The sequence below is a fragment of the Balaenoptera musculus genome, chromosome 3 (assembly GCF_009873245.2).
Source record: "Balaenoptera musculus isolate JJ_BM4_2016_0621 chromosome 3, mBalMus1.pri.v3, whole genome shotgun sequence".
Taxonomy (NCBI): Eukaryota; Metazoa; Chordata; class Mammalia; order Artiodactyla; family Balaenopteridae; genus Balaenoptera; species Balaenoptera musculus.
In genome coordinates, this window is record NC_045787.1 from 126,840,456 (window position 1) to 126,865,334 (window position 24,879).

A 24,879-nucleotide genomic window follows, 5' to 3' on the forward strand; every position below is an offset into this window, starting at 1 on the left:
CCTTACAGCACATGTTTCTACCCAAAATGGTCTGACTTGTGCATTGTCTGCTTAGCCAGGATGAAAGCTCCAGGGCAGCAGGGGCCATGCCCGAGCTTACTCATGAGAACATAGAACATGCCTAGCGTAGTGCAGGCATCTGGTAAACATCCTCGAATGAACGAATGAGCCGTTACCAAAATTTACCCTATCAGTCTCTGCCTAGATTCCCAGAGATTATGAGACTAGTGCTGGTCTTGAGTTCCTCAAATGGCCAGAACCAAACTGGCCAGTCTCTCCTCCTTCTGGTGTGAAAACAGAACACCAGAATACAAGTTTATGAGACGAGTTTTATGATTTTTTTAATGAGTTTGTATTATGTTAGTAGTTTGAAAATAATTTAAAATAAGTGAGGAATAAACCAGCTCTCGGCTTGGCATCTGAAGACCTAGCTCTGTGGTCCATTGCAACGGAGCACACTTCCTGGAACTGTTTCTCTGTCTCGAAGGGGTGCCTCAGAACACCAGCCTGAAATATCACACCAGCGTGGTGGGCACTCAAGAGCTTCGAAATGTGCTCTGTGGACTTAGGATGCCGTTATCTTTCCAGAACCAGAGTGTTATTTTTAAAGCCATTCTAATCTTGTCTCTCTCTTTCTCTGGTTTAAAACCCTCCAACAATTTCCCATTGCAAACAAAACAATAAAACCCAAACTCCATATCATGGCCTACCAGACTGCAGGGTCTGGTCTCTGCCCACCTCTTCAGCTTCATCCAGTATAAGCCCTCGTTTTGCACACCAGCCACACTGGCGTGGGACTCATAATGCTCCCCATCCCCTCAAGACCTTTGCCTGGGCTGTTCCCCCTGCCTGGAATGCCCTTTCCCCAACCTCTCCCCTCTCTCACCTCTGCCCCTCCAAACACTTCATTCCTTCTCTTCCTCTGTGACTCAGCTCAAGTTTTCTCAAGGAAGCCCTAGAACAGCCTTGTCCAATAGAACCTTCTGTATTGATGAAAATGTTCTGGATCTACCTGTTCAGTAGGGTAACCATTAGCCACGTATTGCTATTAAGCACTTGAAAAGTTTCTAGAGTGACTGAGGGACTCAATTTTAAATTTTAATTAACTTAAATTTAAATCTCAATAGCCATGCATGGGTCGTAGCTACCATATGGGATAGTGGGACTCTAGAATAATCCTGTGTCCTCCTGTGACACACACTCCTGGTTTCTTATACTCTCCCTTCAGTGTACCTATCACATCTTGTAATTTATATTTATTTGTACATTTTTAAATCCATTCCATATTAGACTGTAAAAGCCAGAAGAACAAATGCTTTGTCTGCTTTGCCACATTTGTGCCTATAGCACCTGGAATGGGATCTGTCCAGAGTAGGTATGTCATAAACATTTACTGAACGGATGGATGGTTGAATGAGTGAGTGGTTAGTGAAGGGAGAGAGTTGCTTAGCCTGGTGCTCTGATAATGAAGTGCAGTCATGAAAAAGGTCAGCCCCCAGGTCATAAAATTAAAAGTAAGCTAAATCTGTGCTTATAAGCACCATACCTTCCCTGTGTATAAGCAAGCCTGTGTGTGTGTGTGCACGTGTGTGTACAAAAGCATAAAAGTGTGTTTGCAAAACTTTGCATTTGTACAGTTGTGTATGGACACGTATGTCCATGTGTTGGCGTGTCAGGGAAATGAGGTCACTAAGACACATGCAAAACCACTCAGGAAGGCAGTTTCTAAGTCAGTACTTTTTATTTTGAAAGATTTGTCAAACTCTTCACATCGTGGTGAGAGTTTACATGATTAATAAGAAGCAGCTTTTTCATGAAATGCTTGGAGGTGAACGAGTTCTCAGCCTGTGAGATCCGACCATCCCATTGACTTTGAAGTTTCTTTTGATTAATAGAAAGAAAAGAGAGGGGTGGGGGAGAAGAGGAGCAACATGCTAGCAACCAAAGGAAAGATCCCTCATGACAGCCATCCAGATGTGAAAAAAGAGGAAAAAACCAAAAAAAACCCTAAACAAAACCGATTCACCAACTGCACTTTTTCTGTTTTACAACATTCTGAGCCTCACTTCTTGATTTTGGCCTTTCTGGCTGAAACACCCTCCCACTCCTGCATCTCCCAAAGACAGTTCGGAGGGGAGCAGCCCTGTACAATGTGGTGATCTGCCCCCCAGAGGTGTGGTGGATTCTAGAGAACTGATGGTCCACGGCTCTGAAAAGTTTGAACAAACAGCCTCATATGAAAAGAAACAGCACTGAAAAGTGAGGGGGTCGGGGAATGGTGAGGAACCGGGTTTATGTGAGAGTTTATGTATTCCCAGAACACAGTCTTGCATTCTTTCTCTCAGTTACAGCCCCGGGCAAACAAGATTTGTTATCTGCGGTTCTGGCTGGTGGGTTCTGCAGGTTTTCCCCACCACTGATCCTCTAGCCCCAGAAACATCCTTGCCAACGTCACATGTCTATTACTTCCCTTTGCCCACCTTCAGACCGCGTAGGGATGACCCCCTGGCAGCCAATACCCTGAAATAAAATTAACACAAAGTCTGATTCGGTGAGTATTAGTTTCAAACAGAAAAGTAGAAAATCTAAAGATGCAACGTGTGCTGAAGGCAGACTTGAACAGATCAAAATTTCCACCTATATGCCACTAAGACGATGGGCAGAGGTGCAAATGTTAAGACAAAAGTGGGACCGTTAGTAGATGAGCAAGAGGCCGTGATAGCTGAGTTACAGCTAAGAATGGCATGACTTGGGTTAAAATTTCCATGTTTAGCACCGTTAATGTACTCATTTAAGTCTATATTAGCACCTTGACCCCAGGCAGAACAACAAACCATCCAAACATTTTAAACATTGGGGAAAACAGGAGGGGGAAGGTCAAAGAGAAAGAATCTGGTTCTGCAGGTGGAGACGTGGATTTAGATCACGAGATCCTTGTCGATGTCCCCTGTAAAGCAAGAAGAAGCAGCATTAGACTTGGAGGTCGGTGTTGATGAAGATGTGCTTCCCAAGGAGTTGGCGGATCCCACCCATCCCCGGGACCAGGGGCCAGGTGACCAGTCCAAGGTCACCCAGGGAGCCTATGACTGAGAACTTTGGTCTCCCCCTCCCTGGCCGGTCCTTGTCACTTAACACCCACTGCCAAGTTACACTCCCTGTCTCGTCTCCAGGTGCCTGCCACTTCCCAGAGGAGTGCTAGACACAGAATGCGTGCTGATGCTCGAGGAAGGGAGAGAGAAAGAGACACCCGATGGATGGACAGAGAAGGATCAGGAAGCCGCCTGAGAGAGCGAGGCCCACCCAGGCGGGGAGAGCAGACAGAAGTTAATGAGGCACAGAGAGCAGAGATAGACGGCAGAGAGGGCAGCGAAGGGGGAGGGAGAGGACGGTGGCCCCTTTGCTCAGACACTCACGCTCCTTGATGCCGAAGCAGCCAGCCCACTCGTCCAGGGCGATGTATTTGTCCTTGTCCAGGTCACAGGTCTCGAAAAAGCGGGTGGTGCAGTGCTCCATGGGGATGAGGGGCGCACGCAGTGGGGCTAGCTCGGTGTGAGACAGGTACCTGCAGGGGATGAGGTGGGGGAGAGCCTGAGAGCCTGAGAAAGCCCCACACCCATGCATGGGGAGACGGGAGCCTGCCCCTCGGGGCCGAAGGAAAGGATGTTCAATGCAAGACGAGAAGCCAGAATCCTGGGTCTCCTCCCCAGCTCTGCCACTGACCTGCTGTGTTTCTGAGAGCACAGCCCTGCCCCACCCTGAGCCTCGGTTTGCCCCTCCATCAAAGGGGGTGGAGTTGACCATAATGTCTAAGGGCCCTTCCAGCTCTGATGTCCGTGGGTTCATAACACAGGTCTCTTGGTGCATTTGTTTCCTAATTGGCTAAGATTTGAGGGCACAGAAACTTAAACTGAAAATATTCAGCATTTCTGCTATTGGTAGATCAAGATCTGGTATGGAACAACAATGCATGTTTTCTGTGGACACACATTTACACAGCTGCAAATGCACGTTAAAGAGGCTAAAAAGAGATGCATCAAAATGAAGAAAGCGCTGACTTCTGGGGAGGAGCGTGGGAAGAGACTGGGATTGGCAGGGAGGGTCGATAGAACTTTATCATTTGTATACTGTGTCATGTGTGAGAAGGAGGCCTTTTGATTTCTCTCCCACTGTCCTCCATTCCTGTCCTTCCAGCTGGCCTGGACTCCAGAGCACATGTATGATTTTTTTCCTTGTTCCCCAGAGCCCTCAATTAGTTGTCCTCAAAACACTTCCCCAAGGGACTACAACTTGACTCCAATTTTCTCTCTGACCCCCAGGCCCTCCTGCCCCACCCAACTCGTGGAAGGAATCACACACTGTTTGAACTGAACCCTCCCCCCTTCATTATATACCAGTGAGAAAACTGAGCCCCAAAAAGGGGCGGGGACTCCAGCAAGGTCACCAGGCAGCTCTGGGACACGGAGAGGGGAAGGATGGATCCCCTGACCCAGGCTGAAGCGCTTTCCCAGACTCACAGTCCTTGCAGCTCCATCCAGAAGCCTCCCTCCTGGCCCCTTCCTTGCTCAGCCTGAGCTCCAGATGTTCCCCTGACTTCTCCCCTCCCCTCCCCTCCCCTCCACAGTATGACTCAGATGGATCCCAGCCACGGAAAGAGCCTGGGAGAGAAGCAGCAGGGAGTTTCCCAGTGCTCAGGAGACCCCAGGCCCCCCAGGTCACCCACAGGGTGGGCAGATTCCAGGCACAGGGGCTGGACCAGGAGGGAGCGGTGAGCTTGCCCGAGGGGAGCATCCCTGGGCACAGCGTGCGAGCAGGGTGGCCTTCCTTTCCGTGCTGCTTCAGGAACACACAGCAAAAGAAGGCCAGCAGGCGGTAGTGAGGGTGACCACCCCTGCTCAGCTGCAGGTGCGCCAGCTTCCACCTGCAACTTCCAGGAGCCTTCTTTACTTTTTCCTTCGATTGTGAAAAACTGATCATCACCCAGAGTGTGAGCTCCATGGGGGCAAGGGCCATGTCAGTTCTGATTACTATTCAATCCCCTGCCTAGAATCGTGCTGGGCGTGTAATAGACACTCAGTAAGTGTTTGTTCACTGACCAACTCCCTGCCTATCCTGCAGGGCAGTTACACAGCACTTCCTAACTCATTTCGACAAGGGGCAAGAGCGATCAAACCAAGGGCCTGCCTTGGGGATGGGGCTGGCTCTGTGAATTCCTTAAGCACTTCCAGGGCCTGTTTGCCTTGTTAGGGCTGGGTCTCAGGGTCTTGCTGAAGGACCGTGAGCACACAGGCTGCCCCACCTTGGCTCTGCCACCTCCGAGGAGTCTGGCGTTCCTTCCTAGCTCACTCTCCCTCTGTGAATGGATACCCCAGGCCTACACTCACCGGGTTAAGGAGGGGTTTTCAGTTCCAGTGGCTTCTGCCTCTTCTGGCAGGAGGGAGTGTCTCATGGCCTTCTTCCCCCCCCCCCCGGTCCTGCATCCTTTCTCCTACACCTCTCCCTTCCTGCCACAGCCCTTAGGCAAACTGTGGGCTCTAGGGCTGGGAGCAGCAGAGGCCCCTGGGAGGTTTTCTGACCACATCTAGTGCACCTAGCAGCGCTGACCCACGACTGTCCACTCCAGGGCCAAGCCAGAGCAGCTCCCCGGGATCCGGGGGGCCTGGGGTCTTACCCATCGATGGGGTGCTGGTCCAGCTGCCCGAACTGCCAGTGCACAGGGAAGATGTACATGTTGTAGTTCTTCTCGAAGTCCCGGGCCAGCAGCTCCACAGGGTGGTCTCCGGCTTCCAGGCGCTTCTCATTCTCGTGGATCTTCTTCACCTGTGGGAGCAGAGACGCGTGTGACAAAGAGTCCGGGGAGGCTGTCCAGAACAGTCAAGGCCCCGGCCCCCTCTGACAGGAGGCCAGAGCTGGCAGAGACCAGCCAAGGCCAAGGTTCAGAATGAGGAAAGGATGTGGCATAGATGGGTACCAGCATCTCGTCCACAAAAATGAAGGCCTGGGGCGATCTCAAAGGGCTCCCCATAGGGCTGCCACATCAGAATGACTGGGGAATATGTGCAGATGCAGCTTCCTGGGGCTTGCTTCACAGAGACACTGATTCAGTGGGCCTGAGGCGGGGCCCGGGAAGCTGCATTTATCAGTACTCCTAGTGCTTGGTATGTCCATTAAAGTTTAAGATCCACAGACTCAGAAGGAAAAAGGAATAGAGTTATTTATGTCCCTTATGGAGACAAACAAAGTGAGCAGGTCTTTTTGTTACAGGACGTCTCAGAGCCTTTAAGATGTGAACGTACTCTAGGAGCCTTCAAAGGCAGCAAGGAGGGGTCTGTGTCCTAGTGCCCAGAATACAGGCACTCGTTGGAGTGGGAATGTGGGCTTACGCTTGGGGCTCTAGATCTAGGAATGGGACTGTGGATCCCAGCCAGCCTGGGGCCAGGAGGCGTCCCGCTCAGGCGCCCTGGGACAGGATGAAAAGACACCACTCACTCGCAGCTTCTGCTTCTCGGTCAGAAGGTTGTTGTCCTCATCCCTCTCATACAGCGTGACCAGGACGTTCTTGAGCCAGTCCCGCATGCGCAGGGGGAACTCAGTCAGCTCCGAGTCCAGGCAGGGAGCGATGTCTAGGGCCCAACACACAAGGATGGTCAGCAGAGACCCTGATTCTCCCTGCCTGAGGGCCAACCTACTGGCTGGGCGGCTCTCCCCGCCCCACGCCCTCCTCCAGCAAGAAGCTTCAATCAGCGACCTTGATTGAAGCACAGGGCTCAGCCTCTCTGGGCCACAGTGTCTTCACACCTTTTGAGCAAAAGAGACTGTGTGGGGGGAAGAATACTCTGCAAGTGGACAAGTGCAAAGGCACGTCTGCTGTCCCCTTGGCCTTCATCTGATCTGCGGAGGGAAATGGTTCCCTCCAATGGCTCTTGCATTTTTCTGGGTGTTGCGCCCTGAAAACAGAGGCCAGGACCCACGATGATGATGTTGACTCTTGAGGGGTGTTTGAAGCTGGGATACTGAGGAATAGCATCCACCCATAGGCCCCGCTTAGCTGGGGTGGGGGTTCAGGTATGCTTAATCACCAGAACATTCTTAGCGATACGATTCCATCCTGGTCTTTGGAACTTAGCATCCCAGAATGTCAGACCTGGAGATTTCATCCAAGTCCACCCTCTTGTTGGACATATTAGAGGTCAGTGTGGAGAGAAGGGGCTCGATTAAGGCCACCCTGTCAGAGCCTCATCCAGCACCAGAGCATGTGGGTGCCTGAGGGCCTAAGGGTCCATCCCTCCCTCATCCTTTCACCTATGGAAAGCCCCCTCTGTGATTAGGACCACAACCTTCTTCACCAGCAGCTGGGGAAAGGAAGAGAAGATCTGGGTTGGAAATGCTAGGAGTTGGAGGGAGTGAGTGATACGCCCCAGAGGACGGGAGAGCCGCTCAGCACGTGTGTCAGTCTCACTGCCCAGGAATTCCTACCAGCATTCCTCCCACTGCCCTCCTTCTCCAGGCTGTGCCTTCTCATTTCACACCCTTGGCCCCGTAACTGGGAGAGCAGGGCTGACCACAGGAGAATCTGGTTCCCCCTCCTCCACCTTTCTGCACGCTGCACACCTGAGGCAGGTGAGGGGCCCTCCCCAGTGTCATCTGGTGCCAGGATGTACCAGACACACCGCGTGGATGTTGTCTTGGAGGGGAGCAGAGGTGGCCTTGGGTGTTTCCGATGATAGGGAGGCAGCCACGCTGAAGCAGGAGCCTGGGCCAGCTGAGACTGCACCTGGGATCACTAACAAAGGGCCAGACGACACCCTGGCATCCCTTCCGCCAAACACCTGGATCCCAGGTTTCTAGAAGAAGGTGGTGAATCATATGTCTTATGCGGGCAGACAGGAATGTAATGGAGTAAAATGGCCAAGGTATGACAATATTGAGTGACAGGGCCTAAGGGGAACTGACAGCCTTGCCCCAATTTTAAAGCATTCAAATTCAAGTATTTTTAAAACCCTTTATAGGCCTAGGTAGAACATCACTTTTGCTTCACAATGTTGAAGCAGGAAAGATTGTGGTTAGCCCTATAGAAGAACTTCCTCACCTTTACAGAAAAGAAATGAGCTGTCTTGGATGCTAGTGAGAGGCTCCAGAAATCCTCCCTAATCTTGTGCTCCCACAACTGCTCAGTTCTTCCCTGGACATGTCCTGAATGCAGATACCTACTCGTAGACAATCATCTCATTTTATAAATGGGAACCCTGAGGCTCAGGGAGGGGAAGAGATTTGCCCAAGATCACACAGCACAGGAGTGGCAGAGCCAGCCTCAGTGCCAGTTCAGTGCCTTCTCCCTGAGATGGGAGGCTTGGCAGGGTCCGAGGAGAGACTCACATTTGCAAGGCCCGATGTAGTCCAGGTGGAGTTTGTGGCCCTTCTTGGTGCCCTCCAGTGTGCACTTGGTGGCAAAGAAGTGGCAGGAAGAGTCGAAGGTCTTGTTGTCATTGCTGCACACCTGGCGGCAAAGCATAGAGGACCTCACCCTCATTCCCAGAGCCCTTCGCTAGTACCGCCATCCTTGCCCATTTCAGAGATGGGGACACTGAGGGCCAGGCAAGGAACGTGATTAGCCCAGGGTCATACAGTGAGTTAGTGGTGGGGCCCAGACAAGAATCTACTCTTTGGGCTCCCAGGCCAATGTTCAGCCCATGCTGAGAGCCACTGCTTGTCTCTGAGCAGTGGTATGACTGAGTCAGGGCTGAGACATGGGAAAGCAAACCTGGGAGATATGGAAAGGATGAATTGAAGGTGAGGATGGGTAAAGGGCAGGGTGTGCAGAAGAGTTAATACAGCAGGCCTGGGATTGTTACCCTTAGAAAGGCATGCTTATGATGTTGGCCCTTGGCTGGAGTCTGAAAACGTGGCTGGTAAACAGTTCCCTGAACTGTTAGAAAACTGTCCACAATGATGAAAGTGGCTCACTGTGCCTAGATTGCTTGTACAAACAATATGGTTCATGCTGAACATCTGTTTTCCTGCTTGGAGTCTGGACTTTGGGTGCATGCTAGGGAGGGGATGTCTGTGTGACCAGCCCTCAATTAAACGTTGGGTGCTAAGTCTCTAAAGGGCTTCTTCCTTGGGCAGAAGCCTTGCTCACATGTGGCTACATCTCATCTCTGTAGCTGGGGAAAGAGTGGGTTCTGTGAGACCCCTCATGGCAGGGGGAGAGTAAGCAAGACTGTGCATGGATTCCTCCACACTCTGCCTGTATCTTGTTCCCTTTTCATCCAGCTACATACCCTTAAGTCTTAGCGGTGAGTGCAACTGTATGCTGAGTTATGTTGGTCCTCCTAGCGAGTCTCTGCATGAAGGGGTGGCCGAGCAGAGATGCCGTGGGCTGAACAAAGGCAGTGGCAGAGTAAGTGGCTGTGTCAGGAGGAGGGGAGCCTTGCGTTGAACATCCTGCACACGCTTATTGCTTATATATCACTGCAGAGGGAGAACTGATGGGCATTGGTGACCAGTGTGGTAGGGGGTGAAGGGGTGACGAGGAGGGAAGAGTTGACAAAGATGCTAAAATTTGGAGCCCAGAGGATAAGTTGTACTGGGGAGAGATTGAAGATGGAGAAGCCAGGTGGGAGGTTGTGGGAATGGTACTGGTACTCGATTTGTTGCCCTGAGCTAGGTTACCACTAGCACAATGGTTGCCATGCATGGGTACTCAATAAGTATTTACTTGGATGGATGGATGGATGGATGCATGGATGGATGGATGGATGGTTGAGTCCTACTGGAGGTATAATGAACAGGTTTGAAAGATTTTTTAAAATAGCACATATTGAGAACTTACTAAGTACCAGACATTATCTGACAAATCCCCACAATAGCCCTATGAGATAAAGTCTATTTCTGTGCCATTTTTAGAGGTGAGAAAACTTGGAGAGGAACATAGCTAAGATCCCACACTAACAACTGGTGGAGATGGGGTTTGATGTAAACCTTCTGTCTGACCCAGAATGCACATTTTTGGACCTGATGCTTTGCCAAGCTGCTCCCACATATAGAAAGCCCCTCTCCCGGTGCCTGGTGGTGTTGATGTATTCCCTTTGGAGTCTGAGTAGAGTTGGAAGCTGGTGGCGCCACGTAAATTCTTGCTGGTTGCTGGAGTCCACTGACGGGAAGAGCCTCCCCTCCGACTCGCTTGCTTGCTGTGACTACACCTAGCGAGGGGACTTCTGAGACTGGAGCTGCCCCGTGGGACCACCAAGCAGCAGTGTTCTGGGCAGATGCTCTGTGTTGTGAAGACCCCAGCCCCCCGCCCTGCCCCTGTCCCTCAGGCTCACCTTCTCAAACTCGCCAATGGGGGCAGGGCAGCTGGTGGGGTCCTGGCACACGCACATGGGGGTGTTGTTCTCGTCCAGCTCGCACACCTTGCCATGTTTGCAGTGGTGGTTCTGGCAGGGGTCTGGTGGAGCGCAAGGGCACCCGGTTAGCACGTCCACCCCACCCCACACGGATCCTTGGACAGAAGTCCTAGGCTGTGGCCCCCACTCGGGCTTTGAGCAGCCCTGCGTCCTCCCTTCTCTTCTGCTGAACCCAGCAATCGGCATGTAGGGGAGCAGCTGGCTCAGCCTGGGGATTAGAGATTCAGCCTGAGGTCAGGGCCAGGCACACTTGGGGGGCTGGGGGCTCAGTCTGGGACCCAGGAGCGCCAGGTGCCATATAGCTCCCCCAAGGATGGAAGCAACCATTGTGTCCTCAGCTGTCGGTGGATCAATCATCGCAAGGCATTTTGGGATTTTAGAATAGACTTTCTAAAATGACTTGGAAAGCCAGCTGTTGTCACGGAGTCAGGGAGCTGTGAGGCCCAACAAAACAGACTTGAGTGGCTGTAGCGGAAAAGGGAGCAGAGCCCCAAGGCCCACACTGAACAATAGAGCCTGCCTGTGTCTGGTAAACACTGGATGAGGGGCGTGGAGGGGAAGGAACATGACTCAGTAGACGCCCCTCTGGTCCAACGAATATTCTGTGCCCTCAGGATGCGAGCCCGTCTAGCCTTTTCCTCCTGGTGCTTGTCTGGGGGTATCAGAGTCATCCTTTGTTGGATGCCTGCCCTGCCAGGCCCTGGGCCAAGGGTGCTTCTGCTTTATCTCATAATCCTCTGACAGCCCTGGGGCAAGGATCTTCCATCTTCACCCTTCCCCAAGTAAGACATGAGGAAGCTGGGCTCAGAGAAGCTTCACAGGCTGTCGGAGGGCATCGCAGAAAGAGGCGACAGTTTGGAGGCAAGCCTTGTTTGGTTCGCCTCCAGAGTGTGTGCTATTAGCCCCTGGGGTACGAAGCGTCTCCACTGTGTGGGATGGGAATGCTGGCACTGTGGGTGGGAGACAGAGGCCCTGGGTCATTGCGGTTGCTCTGGCGCTAACTCCACGGGTAGCCTTATGTGAGTTGTGTCAGGTTTCCAGGCCTTATTTCCTCACGGCTGTGTGAAAATCAAATAAGCTCATGAGTGTGAAAGCTTCTGGGGCCATCGAGTGACCAGATGGGACTGGGGACCTCAGTGGGAATGTGAAACCCAACTTTGGAATTACAGTAAAGAGCTATAAGGGGAGAAGGCCATTTGCAGCTTGAGAACTTCCCTTCCTGACACTCACGGCCTGGCTATAAATAGGTCTTTCCAGATTCCAGAAAATAATCCCAACCTTTCAGTCAAGGCAGTTTCTCCTCCATGGCCCATCCTGCAGAGAGGACCGCACCCTGCATTTCCTTGGGAAGGAACTTCATGCACGCTGGGCCCACGCTTTAGGCCCAGGTGGCAGAGGGCAGAGGCTTCATGTGACAAGACACGGGGAAGGGACCTACTTTCAGCCACCACCTCCTCCTCGGCTTCCTCAGCACCTTCATCAAACTCTCCTACTTCCACCTGGACGGGGTTGGTTCCCACAGGTACCTGGGGTGGAGGGAGAAGAATGAGTCAAACGGCCCTACCCCCATCCCAGACCTGGAAGAAAGGGGCAAAGGCTGGAGGGGGCTTGCCTGGAGCCTCAGGTACCCACAAAGGGATGGGGAGAGACAAGCTGGAGAAGGGCACTGGGACCAGGTCACAGAGAGCGCAACTGCCAGGTCCAGAAGTGAGACTGAATCTTACAGGCCGCTGTGACTCTAGGGCCCCAGAGCTCTATGGAGATGCCTCAGAGGCCACCGGGGGGGTCAGGGCAAGAGGGGGTGCCAAGCTCTCCACCCTTCCGGCCACACCGGAGCAGCTCCGCTTTCATCTGTTTGACATATGGGGAAGACCGTGGGTGATCATCTGCGAAAAAATGTCCCACAGCTTAAAAAGTAAACAAAATTCAAAATCATAGCTCCCAACTGTTAGGTTCCATGGAAGGTTTGGGGAGCATTCAGGAGTGTGTCAGGATTGGGGGATACACAGGATTTACATCTGTGCCGTGCCCGTTCCAGCAGGAGACCCACAGCACCTGTTTGGCTTTCTCAGGGAGCAGATGTGGGCAAAGAGGGGCCGCAGGTCTGGGGTCCCTCCCCACCTACCTCGGACACCTCAGCCACGGTTTCCTCGACCACCTCCGTCTCATCAGGCAGGGCTTCCTGTTGCTGTTGGGAAGTGAAAATAGGGTTTGGAGAGGTCAGGGCCAAGGCCAGCTTGACTGCTCAAGTGCCTCGGCCTGGACCTCTAAAGCTGGGGAGTTAGGAGAGCGGCTCGTTGGAGACCCCCAAGGCTGTGCACTTGGGGGTCTCCAACGAGCAGAGCCCCTCAGGGACTTCTGTGAGTAGGGATGAAGGCACAGGAGAAGCCAAACACGGGGGCCCTGTGGGGCTCTGGAGCACCTCCCTTTATATTTATATCTGGAGCTTCTATCTAAGATTTGGCTTGGAAAAGCATTTCCGTTGCTTAGGCTCCTATAAAGTCTGAAAAGCGCTAATGCAGACCAACTCCCTTCATCTTACAGATGGGAAAACTGAGACCCAGAGGGGATGAACACTGAATTTTAACAGAGGTCATTATCTTCCCCACAAGCGTGATATCATCATCATCATTATTATTTTTTTTTGGCGATTCCTTCTTGGAGTCAACCTGTAGTTAGAAGAAGCAAGATAGCATATGACTTTGAGGTGCCTGGCTGCCTGGGGCTTCTTCTAAAAGTCATGCTAACTTGCCAAATCTTTTGCCAAAATCTCACTGCCTGATCAGGATTGCCAGCATCTACCATCATCACACCTTCTAGTGAAGAGAGGGTGAGGGAATCATAGGTGAAAGAAACTTTTCTTTGCCCGCTTCACGTATCTCCCTCTGTCTTCTGGTCACAGCTTCCAGCGTAGCATTGAATGACCACTGCTGGCCCTCTCCACGCGATTCTTGGAGGGCCTGTCAGTCAGGGTGCCTCACAATCCCTTGGCCAAGAAGCAGGCCCAGGACCCAAACTCAACTAGATTGGCTCTCCTTGAATTTTTTTAATCTTCTTGACACATTTTCTCAAGATGTGAAAACTGTCGGAGTAGAGACATTCAAATGGCAACACCTCCATGACCGTCCATTAGATCTTACCTCCCAGATCCCAGAGCTGCCCTTTTCTAGTTCTCCCCAAGGCCTTGAATTTTATAATCTACCCCTATATCCTTTTCCCTCCTAATTTAGTCAGATTGGAGTCTGTTGCTTGCAACCAAGTAGCCCTCACTGATTCAGAAACTAACGCCGCCCTCGCTCTGTGGCTTGAATCCGTTCTACCATCATCCCCATCAGCATCCCCCCCCTCTGCTAGAATTCCTCATATGACAAACAGGTCACTTCCTTCTAAAGCAATTCTAGTCCCTTTCTGGGAAGCTCTGATTGCTAAAAAGTGCATCTTCATGTTACATGGAAATCTCTCTTCTCTGAAATCTCCACCCAGTGGTCCTCATTCACTTTTTCTTCTGAGCTTATTAAAGAAAACAAAAATTTTGGGGGGGGGCTTCCCTGGTGGCACAGTGGTTGAGAATCTGCCTGCCAATGCAGGGGACACGGGTTCGAGCCCTGGTCTGGGAAGATCCCACATGCCGTGGAGCAACTAGGCCCATGAGCCACAATTGCTGAGCCTGCGCGTCTGGAGCCTGTGCGCTGCAACAAGAGAGGCCGCGATAGTGAGAGGCCCGCGCACCGCGATGAAGAGTGGCCCCCGCTTGCCACAACTAGAGAAAGCCCTTGCACAGAAACGAAGACCCAACACAGCCATAAATTAATTAATTAATTTAAAAAAAATTTTTTTTAATTAGACAGTTAACTCAAGATGGGGAAGTCTCTGTCCCTTCTGAGCATCTAGGGCTGGCAGATTCGATGCCCCTGGGCTGGTGGTGGGAGGTAAGACCACCTTTAGGTACCTTTAGGTACCTAAGATGTGACCTTTAGGTACTTACAGGGGCTGCCAAGGCCCACCCGGCCAGGCAAAGGAGGAAGAAGATCCAGGCCCTCATGGTGCTAGGAACCCTGTGGGGAGGAGAGAGATGGAGAGTTCAGTGAGGGGGAGGTTCCTTTTTGTTTGGGATCTTAGTTCCCTGACCAGGGGTCGAACCCGCACCCCCTGCATTGGATGTGCGGAGTCTTGACCACTGGACCGCCAGGGAAGTCCCCAAGGGGGAGGTTTCTTGATGGAGAGTCCTTGACGCTGAGTTCCTGTGATATGCAAGGTAATTTTAGATGGTCCATGTTAAAGGATAGTGAAAGACACGGGAGTAAGTTGCTTCTACTCATTTCTCTTTCAATCCTGATTATATGAGAGAGTCTTAGTTTGGTGCTAATGTGTCTTTAACACCTAACACTCATCCCTTTTGAACCGAGAGTACGCCTCTGGCTCAGAGTCTCCACAGGAAACTACATCCAGCTGGAATTCAGTAAATTTGTTTTGTCTCCTTTGTGTTTAGTTTTACAGTTTCCTTCTATTTATGACAAAGGTACACAGATTTTTCCATTTATGGTAGTGATCTTAAGTCTCCTTTCTCAATACATTTATTTAAGTTTTTAAAAAGTGATTCGACAAAGGTGATTGGCTAATTAGTCAAGTCTTGGCAATGCTGAACCAGATCATGTTCAAGGGTCCCTTCAATCCCTGGTGTTCTAGGATTCTTTTCTTCCTATACCCCGAACTCTCCTCCCCTCCTCCTCCACCTCGTCCTTTTCCTCCTCCTCCTCCTCCCCCTCCTCTTCCTTCTGCTTCCTACCCATCTCTAATAAGAGAAGCTAATGGGCAGCAACCTCTTGCCAATTTGAGACAATGAGATCTACATTCTAAACAAAGAACAATAGTTTTTGAGTGTGGCCAGTGGAAACTTGTGGCCATATTTTCCTCCATTTACCCAGGAGGATGGCACTTCTCTGGATCCTGTGTGGGAACTATCCAAATGCTTACATATGTTGCATGTTACCTTCCCTTTCCCCTTCACAGTTAAAGGATGTTAGCTGAGATCTAGAAAATTCTCCCGCCCTGGTCACTGCTGTGACCTTCCTCTAGATGCTGAGCTCTCGACTCTAACAATCTCATGACTGGAAGGCATCTTGGAACAGAATCTCCTCTGATGGTTCACTGCCAAAATGCCATCCCTAACTGAGGAACTATGGTGGGGACATTTCGTTTCTTGTTCTAACTGAATGGACTTCCGTTTCCAAATGGCTTTAGAAAATTCTTCCTTATACTGTTCAGTCTGGCTCCCTCAAGCGTCTCCTGGTCTACTCTGATGGTCCTTCTGTGGCCACACAGAGCAAGCATGCTCCCTCCGCCCTCAAGCAGCTTTTAGTCAAGGTGAGCAACAACCATATCTTCCCTCGTTTGTCCCCCCAAAACTACCATATCAGTCCCATTATCCCTAGTTCCTCCCCAGACTTCTCAACTGACCAAGCACCTTGGTGGGAGGTACCCTGGCATCGTGGAAGAAACACTCGGCTTGGAACTAAATGACAGGGATTCTGGTTCTGTCGAAATACTAACTTGGTGTATTGGTTCAATCCTTCATCCTCTCTAGACCTTGGTTCCCCCTTCTATTGAGAGGGTTAGACTAGGTGAACATTGAGGTGGTAGCCTGGGCCCTTAAGATGCCCTTAAACTGTCACAGCACATGCTGGTCTAGGCATACATCCTCCCCTCTGATATCCTCCGTTTTAACTTGGATTATGGTATTTGGGGAAACAGACAGGGGAAGAGCAGACTTCATAAGGATCCTTTATTGTATTGAAATAGACACTAAACCTCATTATTTCATAGAGTATACAAGAAATAAAACCAACAGAAATGTAAAGAAATCAACCTGGGAGCTTGGCTTTGCTTCACGATGTCCCCAACTCCCAGAGGAATCCAGTCTCCCCTTTCCAGGCAGTTTTGGGAATGTTCCTCCCCTCACACAGCTGTATGCTTTCCTTCCCCCCTCTCCCCGCAAGCCTTGAGGTGGAAAAAATCTCCCTTCCTCCTTCCCCATTTGGAAGATACAAGCAAAACAACTCCCGCATGTGGCTTTGGACGAAGGGAACAGGAGAGAAAGCATGAATGAAGGGCTTGTCTGAGATTGTTTGAAGTTGAAGGGTCAAAGTGAGACTCGTAGCAGGAACAAAAAAAGTCATCTCGTCTGGGCTCCAATTGCAGAGAAGACATATCGTTAGAGAAACAGCCCAACTAGGACTGGAAATGCAATAAGCTTCAGGTTGGAGAGCCAGGAAGACTGATGTCTCCAGATCCTGTGTCCTTTGTATGAGCAGAGGAACTGCCCCTTCTCTTTGACCAGGGAAAGGTTTGTGGGTCGGCTCTTCTGTCTGTCCTGCCTCACCACCTGCGCTATTTCCCAGTGGCACACTGACCCTTTCTGCCACCCCCATCCTAGGTGCTGCAGCCGGAAGAGAAAAATAATTCTACATCTTACAGTACGTTATAGTTTCTAAAGGCCTCACATATAGTACTCTGTCCCCTTGGAGCCTCTGACACACTGGCAGGCAGGCATGGGAGGGCTCTGAGTCCTGCTGTCACGATGAGGAGTCTGAGGTTGAGAGGGAGAAAGTCACGCAACATTCAGGCCCCTTCCAAGCTGACAAACTCCCTTCTCATAGCGTTGGTTTGGGCCTCATAAGGGTCATGCTCGGAGACGGGAGTGGGGTGGGAGAGAGAAGCGGAAAGTGAGAGTGTTAAGGACACAAAATCTTGGAGGAGGAGTTATTTTCCAAATTTGAGGTTTTGCCCAGTGCCCAGTGCTACCTTACCAGTCCCAGAACCCTCTCCCTCCAGATGATGGGATGGGAGGGAAGGGGGGCAGCTGGACTGTTCTTGGATGCACGACCATACTCCCTGCATACCTGTGAGCTCCCTCTTGGAGGTTCTGTAAACCATCACTGGCCGAAGAGGCAAGGCACCCATCCTGAAAAGCTAAAGGGGTGCATCAGTAACGCCAGCAAGGTCAGAACACAGGGTCAAACCCCAGCATCCAGAAATTATCAGCTGTGCACCCATCCTTTGCCAATCAAACCTAGGTCTGGCGTGCCCAGGGAAAATAAAAATACTTCTGTATAAATGAGCAATTTTAAATGAAAACTCCCTTCTTTATATCTCTTTAGTTTGTAATGATAGCTGTGTTTATCCTTTTCAAAGTGTCTTCATAATCCGACATCCCACTGGGGGCTGAAGGCATGTCTTTCTGCCTTATAGTACAGGAGAGAAGGCTGAGGCTCGGAGCGTGGAAAAAACCTGCCCAGAGCCCCAGGGTGCCAGCGGCAGGGCTGAATGAGGACCCAGGCTGCCCCCCTCTGCCACTGGCATGCCCTCCACCTCACAAGCTGTTTCCCTTTGTGTCAGCTCCCTCCCTAGGTGCTCACCTGAAGGGGGCCCAGTTGGGCTGCGAACTGGTCCAAGGTACAGGGAAGGAAATGATCCTGGGAGGTGGGGGGATGAGGGGGGCAGGAGGTGTGTTTCCCTTGGCTCAGTGGTCATCAGATGCAGACACCGCTCACTCCCACCCCGCCGCCTGTCCTGCCTCCTGTTCCGTACGTCCAGTCCCTTCCTTTTGCCTTTATTTGCTCTGGAGATGGCTGAAAACCCATCCTTGGCTGCCAGCAGGACCCGAAGCTAAGGTCACTTCTCTGGGGATGGAAAAGTACAGCCAGCGCCCCCAGTTCATCTCCCTCAAAATATAACGGGCCTCCTTTGGGCTCTCGCTGGACACTGAAAAGTCCCTGAACATCAGAACTGGGGGAAATCTGAGAATCATAAAATTTTAGATCGTGGGTCTTGGAATCATAGACCCCTAAGAACATGAAACACAGCATCTGAGATGCAGTCATCAAATCTGATTTGAGTAGAAGAGTTTATGGAGCAATGCAGTCTAATAGAACTTTCTGAGATGATGAAAATATTCTATATCTGCATTGTCCAACATGGTAGCTACTGGCCACCAGTGGTTATTGAACACTTGAAATGTTGCTAGTGCAAATGAAGGGCTGAAGTTTTCACTGTGTTTCATTTTAATTAAATCTGTGTAGCCATATGTGGCTAGTGGCTACCATATTAGACAGGGTGGTGATCAACTTTTATAGAGGCAGTATGGCAGAAAGGTAAGCCCAGGGGCTCTGGAGACAGAATATACAGATTCAAATCCTGGCTCTGCCACTTAGCATTTGTGTGACCTTCAGAAAGTGACTTTCCCTCTCTGGCCATCTGTAAAATGCAAATAACACACCTACCTTGAAAGGCTCATGGGTGATTTGCCCGAGAGAATACAAGAGGTTAGCAATGGAAGAGCATCTTAAAATCCAAAGATTCCAGAATCTCTATCCCCCTTGAAAATCCAGGGCAAGAATACCAGCTCTTTGTCTGTGGCCCAGGGAGAAAAGGTGTTGGGGTGGAGAAAGGAGACATTGCTCCTCTTGGTCTCAGGCACACCAGCCCAGCCCCCAGTGGGCACAGTGACAGAGCCGGCCCCAGGCTGCCCTCTCAGTTGAGCTGCTGACGCAAACCAGGCGTCTTGCTTCCACTGTTTGGCTTGCAAAAAAGGGTTCCAAAAAACACATGTTCCTGGTAAACAAGCCCAAAGAGAGGAAAACAAGTCTAGAGGCTAATAAAAGAAGCCGTGAGTGAGCCAGGCCCGCCAGGGAGCTGGGACTCAGAAGGAGGGCTGAGCCAGGCCAGAGAGGCACCATCACGGCCAGTGTGGCCACATGGGCACTCACACCCCAGGGGAGCAGACGCAGCCAGTCAGAGGTGCCGTGGAAGTCGGGTCCTGGGTTCGAGTTTTGGCCATGTTGCTCCCAGCTCACCACGCAGATGAGGGTAGCCTCCTCTACTCCCTGGACCTCACCTAGCACCACTCATCTGCACAATGAGGGGGATCTTTTAGACCAGTGTGTTCAACATACAAGCCAGGAGCTCTTTCTCTCAATGAAGTCTTCCACAAAAGTCCAAATTTGAAACAGCTAAGAGCCTCTTGCATTTGTTGAACATGTGAATGTGCTATTATCTATTCAATGAATTAGCTTGAAATTTAAAAAAAACAAAAGCAGGTGAAAGCGGTGTTGAGTTGGGGGCTGGAAATCCTGTACACTTGGACACCCCCTGAGACACCTTGGAATGCCTCTAGATTCTTTCATGAACAGAGTTTGAAGACCTTGAGGCCAGGGGGTCCCTAAGGTTCCTTTCAGCCCTGACATTCTGAGTCAACTGAGGCAGAAATCTTTCAGAATACCACCTTTCCCAACTTGCCCCTTGACTCCCTGCTTCCACTTCTAACATTTCTTGCTGGAAGGGAAGAAGCTAAGGGAAACTTTTAGGGTATTATGGGTGCTCAAGCCTAGCTTTGAAAAGGTTCAGAGGCAACTCAGAAGTAGCCCCAGAGTGTGAGACTAGAATCAATCTGACTGAGGTTCTATAAACACATCTGAGATGCCACGTTTCACCGTGGTTAGGAGAGGCCCCAGGGTGGAGCTTCAGGCTCTCCTTCTTGGCTCCCCCTAGGGGTCATTGCTGCCTCTGGGTGACCACAATGAAGGGGATGAAAAATAACATCAAAGTGTCCAAGCTGTCACATCCTAAAGATAGCAAATCTGTGGCATAGATGCCTCCACCTGCCCCTCCTGTGCATGTGGCAGACATTACTAATCAATCATATGACCTTTTCCTCTAAAGTCCAGAGTGGCATTCAAATCCTGAACACAGTTCTTCTGGCAGCTGCTACCAATGGATTGGCATTGTCAAGCCATGGGAAATCTCTTTGCCATGCTTCTGATTTTAGAGATAGGGAAACTGAGGATCAGAAAGGGAAAATAATTCACTCGAGGTCATATGGCAAGCTAAACTTCCAGATGTTCAGAAACATCCAGATGTTTGCGTTTTTATTTTTTCATCTGATCAAGTCAGGATCCTAAGGCTATGACTAACACAAGATGGTCCAGAAGGATCCACAGATGAGATAGGTTAATACCAAGTTTCTGAAAGAACCCAGCTCTGGAGAGAGTTGCTATTTCCATTTGTATTTTCCCTATAGATATCAAGCTCTATAGCTTGATGAGTGAGGGCAGAGTTAATTTCCTGTCTAAGACATCTTCTGGGTGAGAAGGAGGCTCTTTTTCTAAATAATTCTGTCAAGTCACTGGTTGCTGGCCTTGGGCCTGCACAGCCCAGCTGTCCCTGAGTTCAGGGTTGGGGTCAGGACCCAGTCTCTGTGCTGTAGAGAAAAGGTAATTTCTTTCATCCCCAGGGTTGGCTGAAAACTCAGCTCCAGCCTTCCCTTTCCTCCTTTAAAGGAGGTTCGGGAGGGAGCCAGCAGGAAGCAAATGAGCAGCTGCCTCTTAGCCACATCCTGCTGCCCTAATGACAAAGCCATGCGGGCTGGGTTAGGCCATGGCAGGCCAGCAAAGGAGAGAAAGAAGTCCTGCTCATCACTTATTATTCACAGGGCTCATTGCCTCTAGAGAGAGGAGTGTATGGAGGATGCCAAACTGCTCAGATGAAACAAACAAAAAACACATTGAACATCTGGATGTTTCCAAGCATCTGAAAGTGTGGCTCAGGCATCAGTTTGCTGTGTGACTTTAAGTGAGTTATTCTCCCTTCCTGAGTCTCAATTTCTGTCTGTAGTATGTAACAGGTGGTCAGGAGTCTGTCTCCCTGCCATGGCCTATAGTTAGATCTGGCTGTGCACATCCGTGTGTGGCTACGAACAGCAGTTGTGTATCTGTATGAGTGACCTAGGGACCTGAGGACCTCTGTGTGAAGCTGTGTGTGCGACTCTGTGCATGTCTACCTGACTCGGCATCTGTCGGTTTCAGCCTATGTAGGTGAGGGTCAGAGTTTGCGTATGCATCAAAATGGACCCCTGGGACTTGTCTGTGAGTCAGGGTATCGTTCAGGGAGAGCTTTGAGTGCATGACCTTCTGTGTCTGCTCATGTATTGAGACATTTATCTTTAGCTGTGCCAGTGGGTGCCTGCTGGTGAAATCAATGTTTATATATTTGGCATCCTCGTGGGTTTTTTATCTCTGCACACATAGCTACCTATCTAAATAACCTCAAAAATAACATATTTTCCTGTTTACCTCACATCCTCAGCTCTTTCCTTTCCTCCACCATCCTTTTCTATTTATAGCTTATTTTCAGCAAGGAAGACTGCTCTTGTGAATAGCAAACCCCAGCCATGCTATTGGTTGACAAGTCTCTACGGCTGTATAAAGATTTTAGCAGGACTGTTATGTAACCCAAGACCCCCTAGCCCCTCCTCTCTTGTTTCCTTTTCAACTAGGGGGCCAGGAGGTGTTAAAAATGTAGCCCAACTATTCCCTCTAATGAAAGCAGCACCTGGCATTTAGGTTCACAGGACTTCAGAGCTGGAAGGGTACCTGGAGACCATCTAGGTTACATTCCCCATTTAATAGATTGGGAAACTGAGGTCCAGAGAGGGGAAGTTTCTTTCCAAATGTCACTCACTGTGAATTAGGATCCACCTCTGCCATTGCCTTGGCCAATGCTCTTTCCACACTGGAGGGTACAACACTCTTGGGAAATACTCAAGAAGATGCCCAAATCAAAAGACTTTGAACAATATTTATTTTGTTTAAATGTGCCTGTCAGCACTTTTAGGAAAGGGAAGTTATATCCAAACCCCAAGATGATGAAGCTGCCAGACAAAAAAGCTGGGGATGATTTCACCAGCTCTTTGGATGCCATAAATTCATCAGTTCTAAAAGCCCATCTGATTAAGTGGGAAGGCCACAGTGTAGCAAGTGCTTCTCTGTGCATCGCCCTGTTTTGTCCACACAGTATCCCTTTGAGGTGGTGCTGTTATTGCTTTGTAACCAAAGAGGAACCTGGGGCTCAGAAAGGAGAAGCCATTAGTTCAAGGTCAAATGGCACCTTTGAGGCAGAGGTGGAATTAAAACTCAGGTCTTCAAGTTGCCTGTCTAGGAAGCGGGAAGCATATCACAGCCTCACAGCTGCCCTGGGGTGCTGGGAGATCAGAAGGGCAGGACCTAGAGTTTGCTGTCCTGGTGTTTGGGGACAGAGTGGAGTGGGGGACATTCAGACTGAGCCTGATGTTCTAAGTGTTTCTAGAGTCCCCAGCCAGCAGGCAGAGACCCTGAAAAAAAGGTTGCCGTGGCAACTCGCATTCCTCATAGAGTGAGTCATAGCAAAGAAGAGCCTTTTGGTGGGTGGGACTTGGAAAAAGTTTCAAAAGTTGATTCCTCCCCCAGGCACTGCCCCCTTCCTCCCCACCCTCCCTCCCTCCGCTCCAGGCTTTGTCGATGTGGCAGCTGATGGCTGAGTTAACTCTCTCTTCCCCCAACCACTCCCATTTCAAAGTTTTTCATCCTCCTGCAAATATACCTTTGTTTCCAGTCCCCACCCACTCCATCTTCCACATCATGCCCTCCGGCTACCTGGAGGGTCAGCATCCATTTGAGAATATGTTAAAACCAAAGGCTGTGAACACCCTCTTGTATACACTGCTGCTGTCTCTGCCTCTTTCTGTCTCTGTCTGTCTGTCTCTCTCACACACACATTACTGTATATACAAATTTAAGGGGTTTGCAGGTGCCTTTAAGCCTATGCAAAAGCTAGTCTGTGGATTCTGGTTTAAGAGACCGTCCTTTGAAAGTTGCAGAGGACGTCGGGCACCCCAAAGACCATCAATCAAGTCCACCCCTCCTACTTTACAGACAGGGAGACTAAGTCCAGAGGAGACACTTACCTAAGATTACACATAAAATGTGTGCCTTCGGTCTGCCACCTTGCTTCTGATGTGCTTCTCCCCCTACTGTCAGCACTTGGGGTGTATAGAAATTTAACCCCACAGAAAACAGTTTCTCTATGTGTTCTGCATAGAATAGAATTTTCTGGAGGAAAATGTGTGCCTCTCTGTTCCTTTTGGGGAAGACTGGGCTTCCTAGAAGACATGCCTCCCCCAATGCCCCCTTTTCTCTTGGTGTCCTCAGGGACTCAAGGAAGTCCACTTCTCAACCAGCCAGTGGAGCCATAGACTGAAGAAGACCTAACACCAGCCTGTGTAGAGTTTGAGCTTCTCATAGCAAGGTGTGAGAAGGTTGCCCTGGAACCCTCTCCATCTTTCCTCCTCCCTTCCACTCTTTACAGCACATCCCCCCACCCAGCCTCCCATCAGACCCAGTGCCTCAGCTGGACCATATCGGATGTCTGGCGTCTTCAGATCTAGATACACAGAGGGCTACTGCTGGCCATGTCCTGTGCTTACACCCCAGGGAACCCAGGATAGGAACAATGCCTAACCCAAGACTGACTGTCTGATAGTGCTGTTTCAGGGTGAATGGCACCGGAATCAGTGTGTGTGTGTGTGTGTGATAGTGCTATTTCAGGGTGAATGGCACTGGAATCAGTGTGTGTGTGTGTGTGTGTGTGTGTGTGTGTGTGTGTGTGTGTGTGTGTGTGTGTGTGTGTGTGTGTGTGTCGGAGGATGGGGTTTGAGAGGGGAGAAATTCCAGGGAAACAGGAGCCTTCCCAGAGGTGCTGATTAAAGATGAAGACTCCCCCTTTGCCTTCCAGAGATCAATGTATCATTCAGGCAAAGTCTCTCTTGGAAAACAGAGCCCCTGACCAAGAACCAAGTATAGGAAGTTTCTTCTTCTGGAATGGGAAGCAGGGCAGACTCTGGCCGCCGGCCGGTCCCTCTTGCAGCTGTGCCCAGATCGGATTCCCAGGAAGGGAAGAGGCTGCCACATTTGTAAAGGCAGCCTCTGAAACCAGAGAGACGGACACAGAGAGAGACAGAGAGAAAATACTCCCTCAGTATCAGACAGTCTGATTATTTTCTGCGAACCTAAAAGGGAGACCAAGTTATCCTGAAAAGCAACAGGCAGCAAGTCCGTGGTCCCTTAAGGGGAGCAATGATGGAGCCCAAAGGACATGCACATCCCTGTCTCTGATCCAAGAGACCTCCCAGCATAGCTTCCCCTCCCTTGTACACAAAGTTGAGGAGTGAACCAGAGTGCAGGGGTTATGGGACTAGAGAAGGGACAGGCAGGGCAGGGGTCATGCATACCTCAGTGGCAGGCAGGCAGACAGCAGGCAGCAGGCGAGAGCTCTGGGCAGTCTGAAGGTCTGCAGGAATGTGAGGGGTTTAGAGCCTGGTAACAGGAAACCACTCAGAGCTCTGGGCTGGGTCTCCCCCTCCACCCCGCGGTCCCTCCTCCTCCTGTGTCTCCTCCTTCCCCTCCCTCCCCCTCCCCTTCTCCCCACAGCCAAAGCTGTCTCTGTCTTCCATTTCTTTCTTCCTCTCCTTGCGTTGGGCTGTCCTGACCCGCCTCCCCTACCCGCGCCTGCCACACGGGTTCTGGAGCTGTTGCCTAAACAGACTGACGGAGCGGTGCGCCAGGGCTAGAAGGGGCTGCAGAAATCACCTAGAACAGCCTTCTCCTTG

General features: G+C 50.6%; 2 protein-coding genes across 2 annotated transcripts in view; one reads left to right on the forward strand and one right to left on the reverse strand.

The window, feature by feature from the left end:
* The window catches only part of SLC36A1 (solute carrier family 36 member 1), a 286,699-nt gene that overhangs the window by 216,037 nt on the left and 45,783 nt on the right, over positions 1–24,879 (forward strand). The gene's annotated exons all lie outside the window — the stretch shown is intronic.
* On the reverse strand, positions 1,719–24,597 carry SPARC (secreted protein acidic and cysteine rich). The gene is made up of 10 exons (XM_036848440.1): positions 24,502–24,597; positions 14,389–14,458; positions 12,529–12,591; positions 11,842–11,929; positions 10,323–10,444; positions 8,374–8,494; positions 6,487–6,620; positions 5,669–5,817; positions 3,414–3,562; positions 1,719–2,947 (listed from the first exon to the last, which is right to left on the reverse strand). The coding sequence occupies exons 2-10, from the start codon at positions 14,443–14,445 to the stop codon at positions 2,919–2,921; spliced, it is 912 nt and encodes a 303-aa protein (XP_036704335.1). The 5' UTR covers positions 14,446–14,458; positions 24,502–24,597; the 3' UTR covers positions 1,719–2,918.

What these genes read in the sequence shown, in the direction of transcription:
- SPARC (XM_036848440.1), bottom strand. Translation starts at nt 14,445, where the DNA reads ATGAGGGCCTGGATCTTCTTCCTCCTTTGCCTGGCCGGGTGGGCCTTG. An exon ending in GGTGGGCCTTGGCAGCCCCT is followed by an intron (nt 12,592 to 14,388) that starts GTAAGTACCTAA and finishes ACTTCCCAACAG; the next exon opens with CAACAGGAAGCCCTGCCTGA. An exon ending in CCGTGGCTGAGGTGTCCGAG is followed by an intron (nt 11,930 to 12,528) that starts GTAGGTGGGGAG and finishes CCTCCACCCCAG; the next exon opens with GTACCTGTGGGAACCAACCC.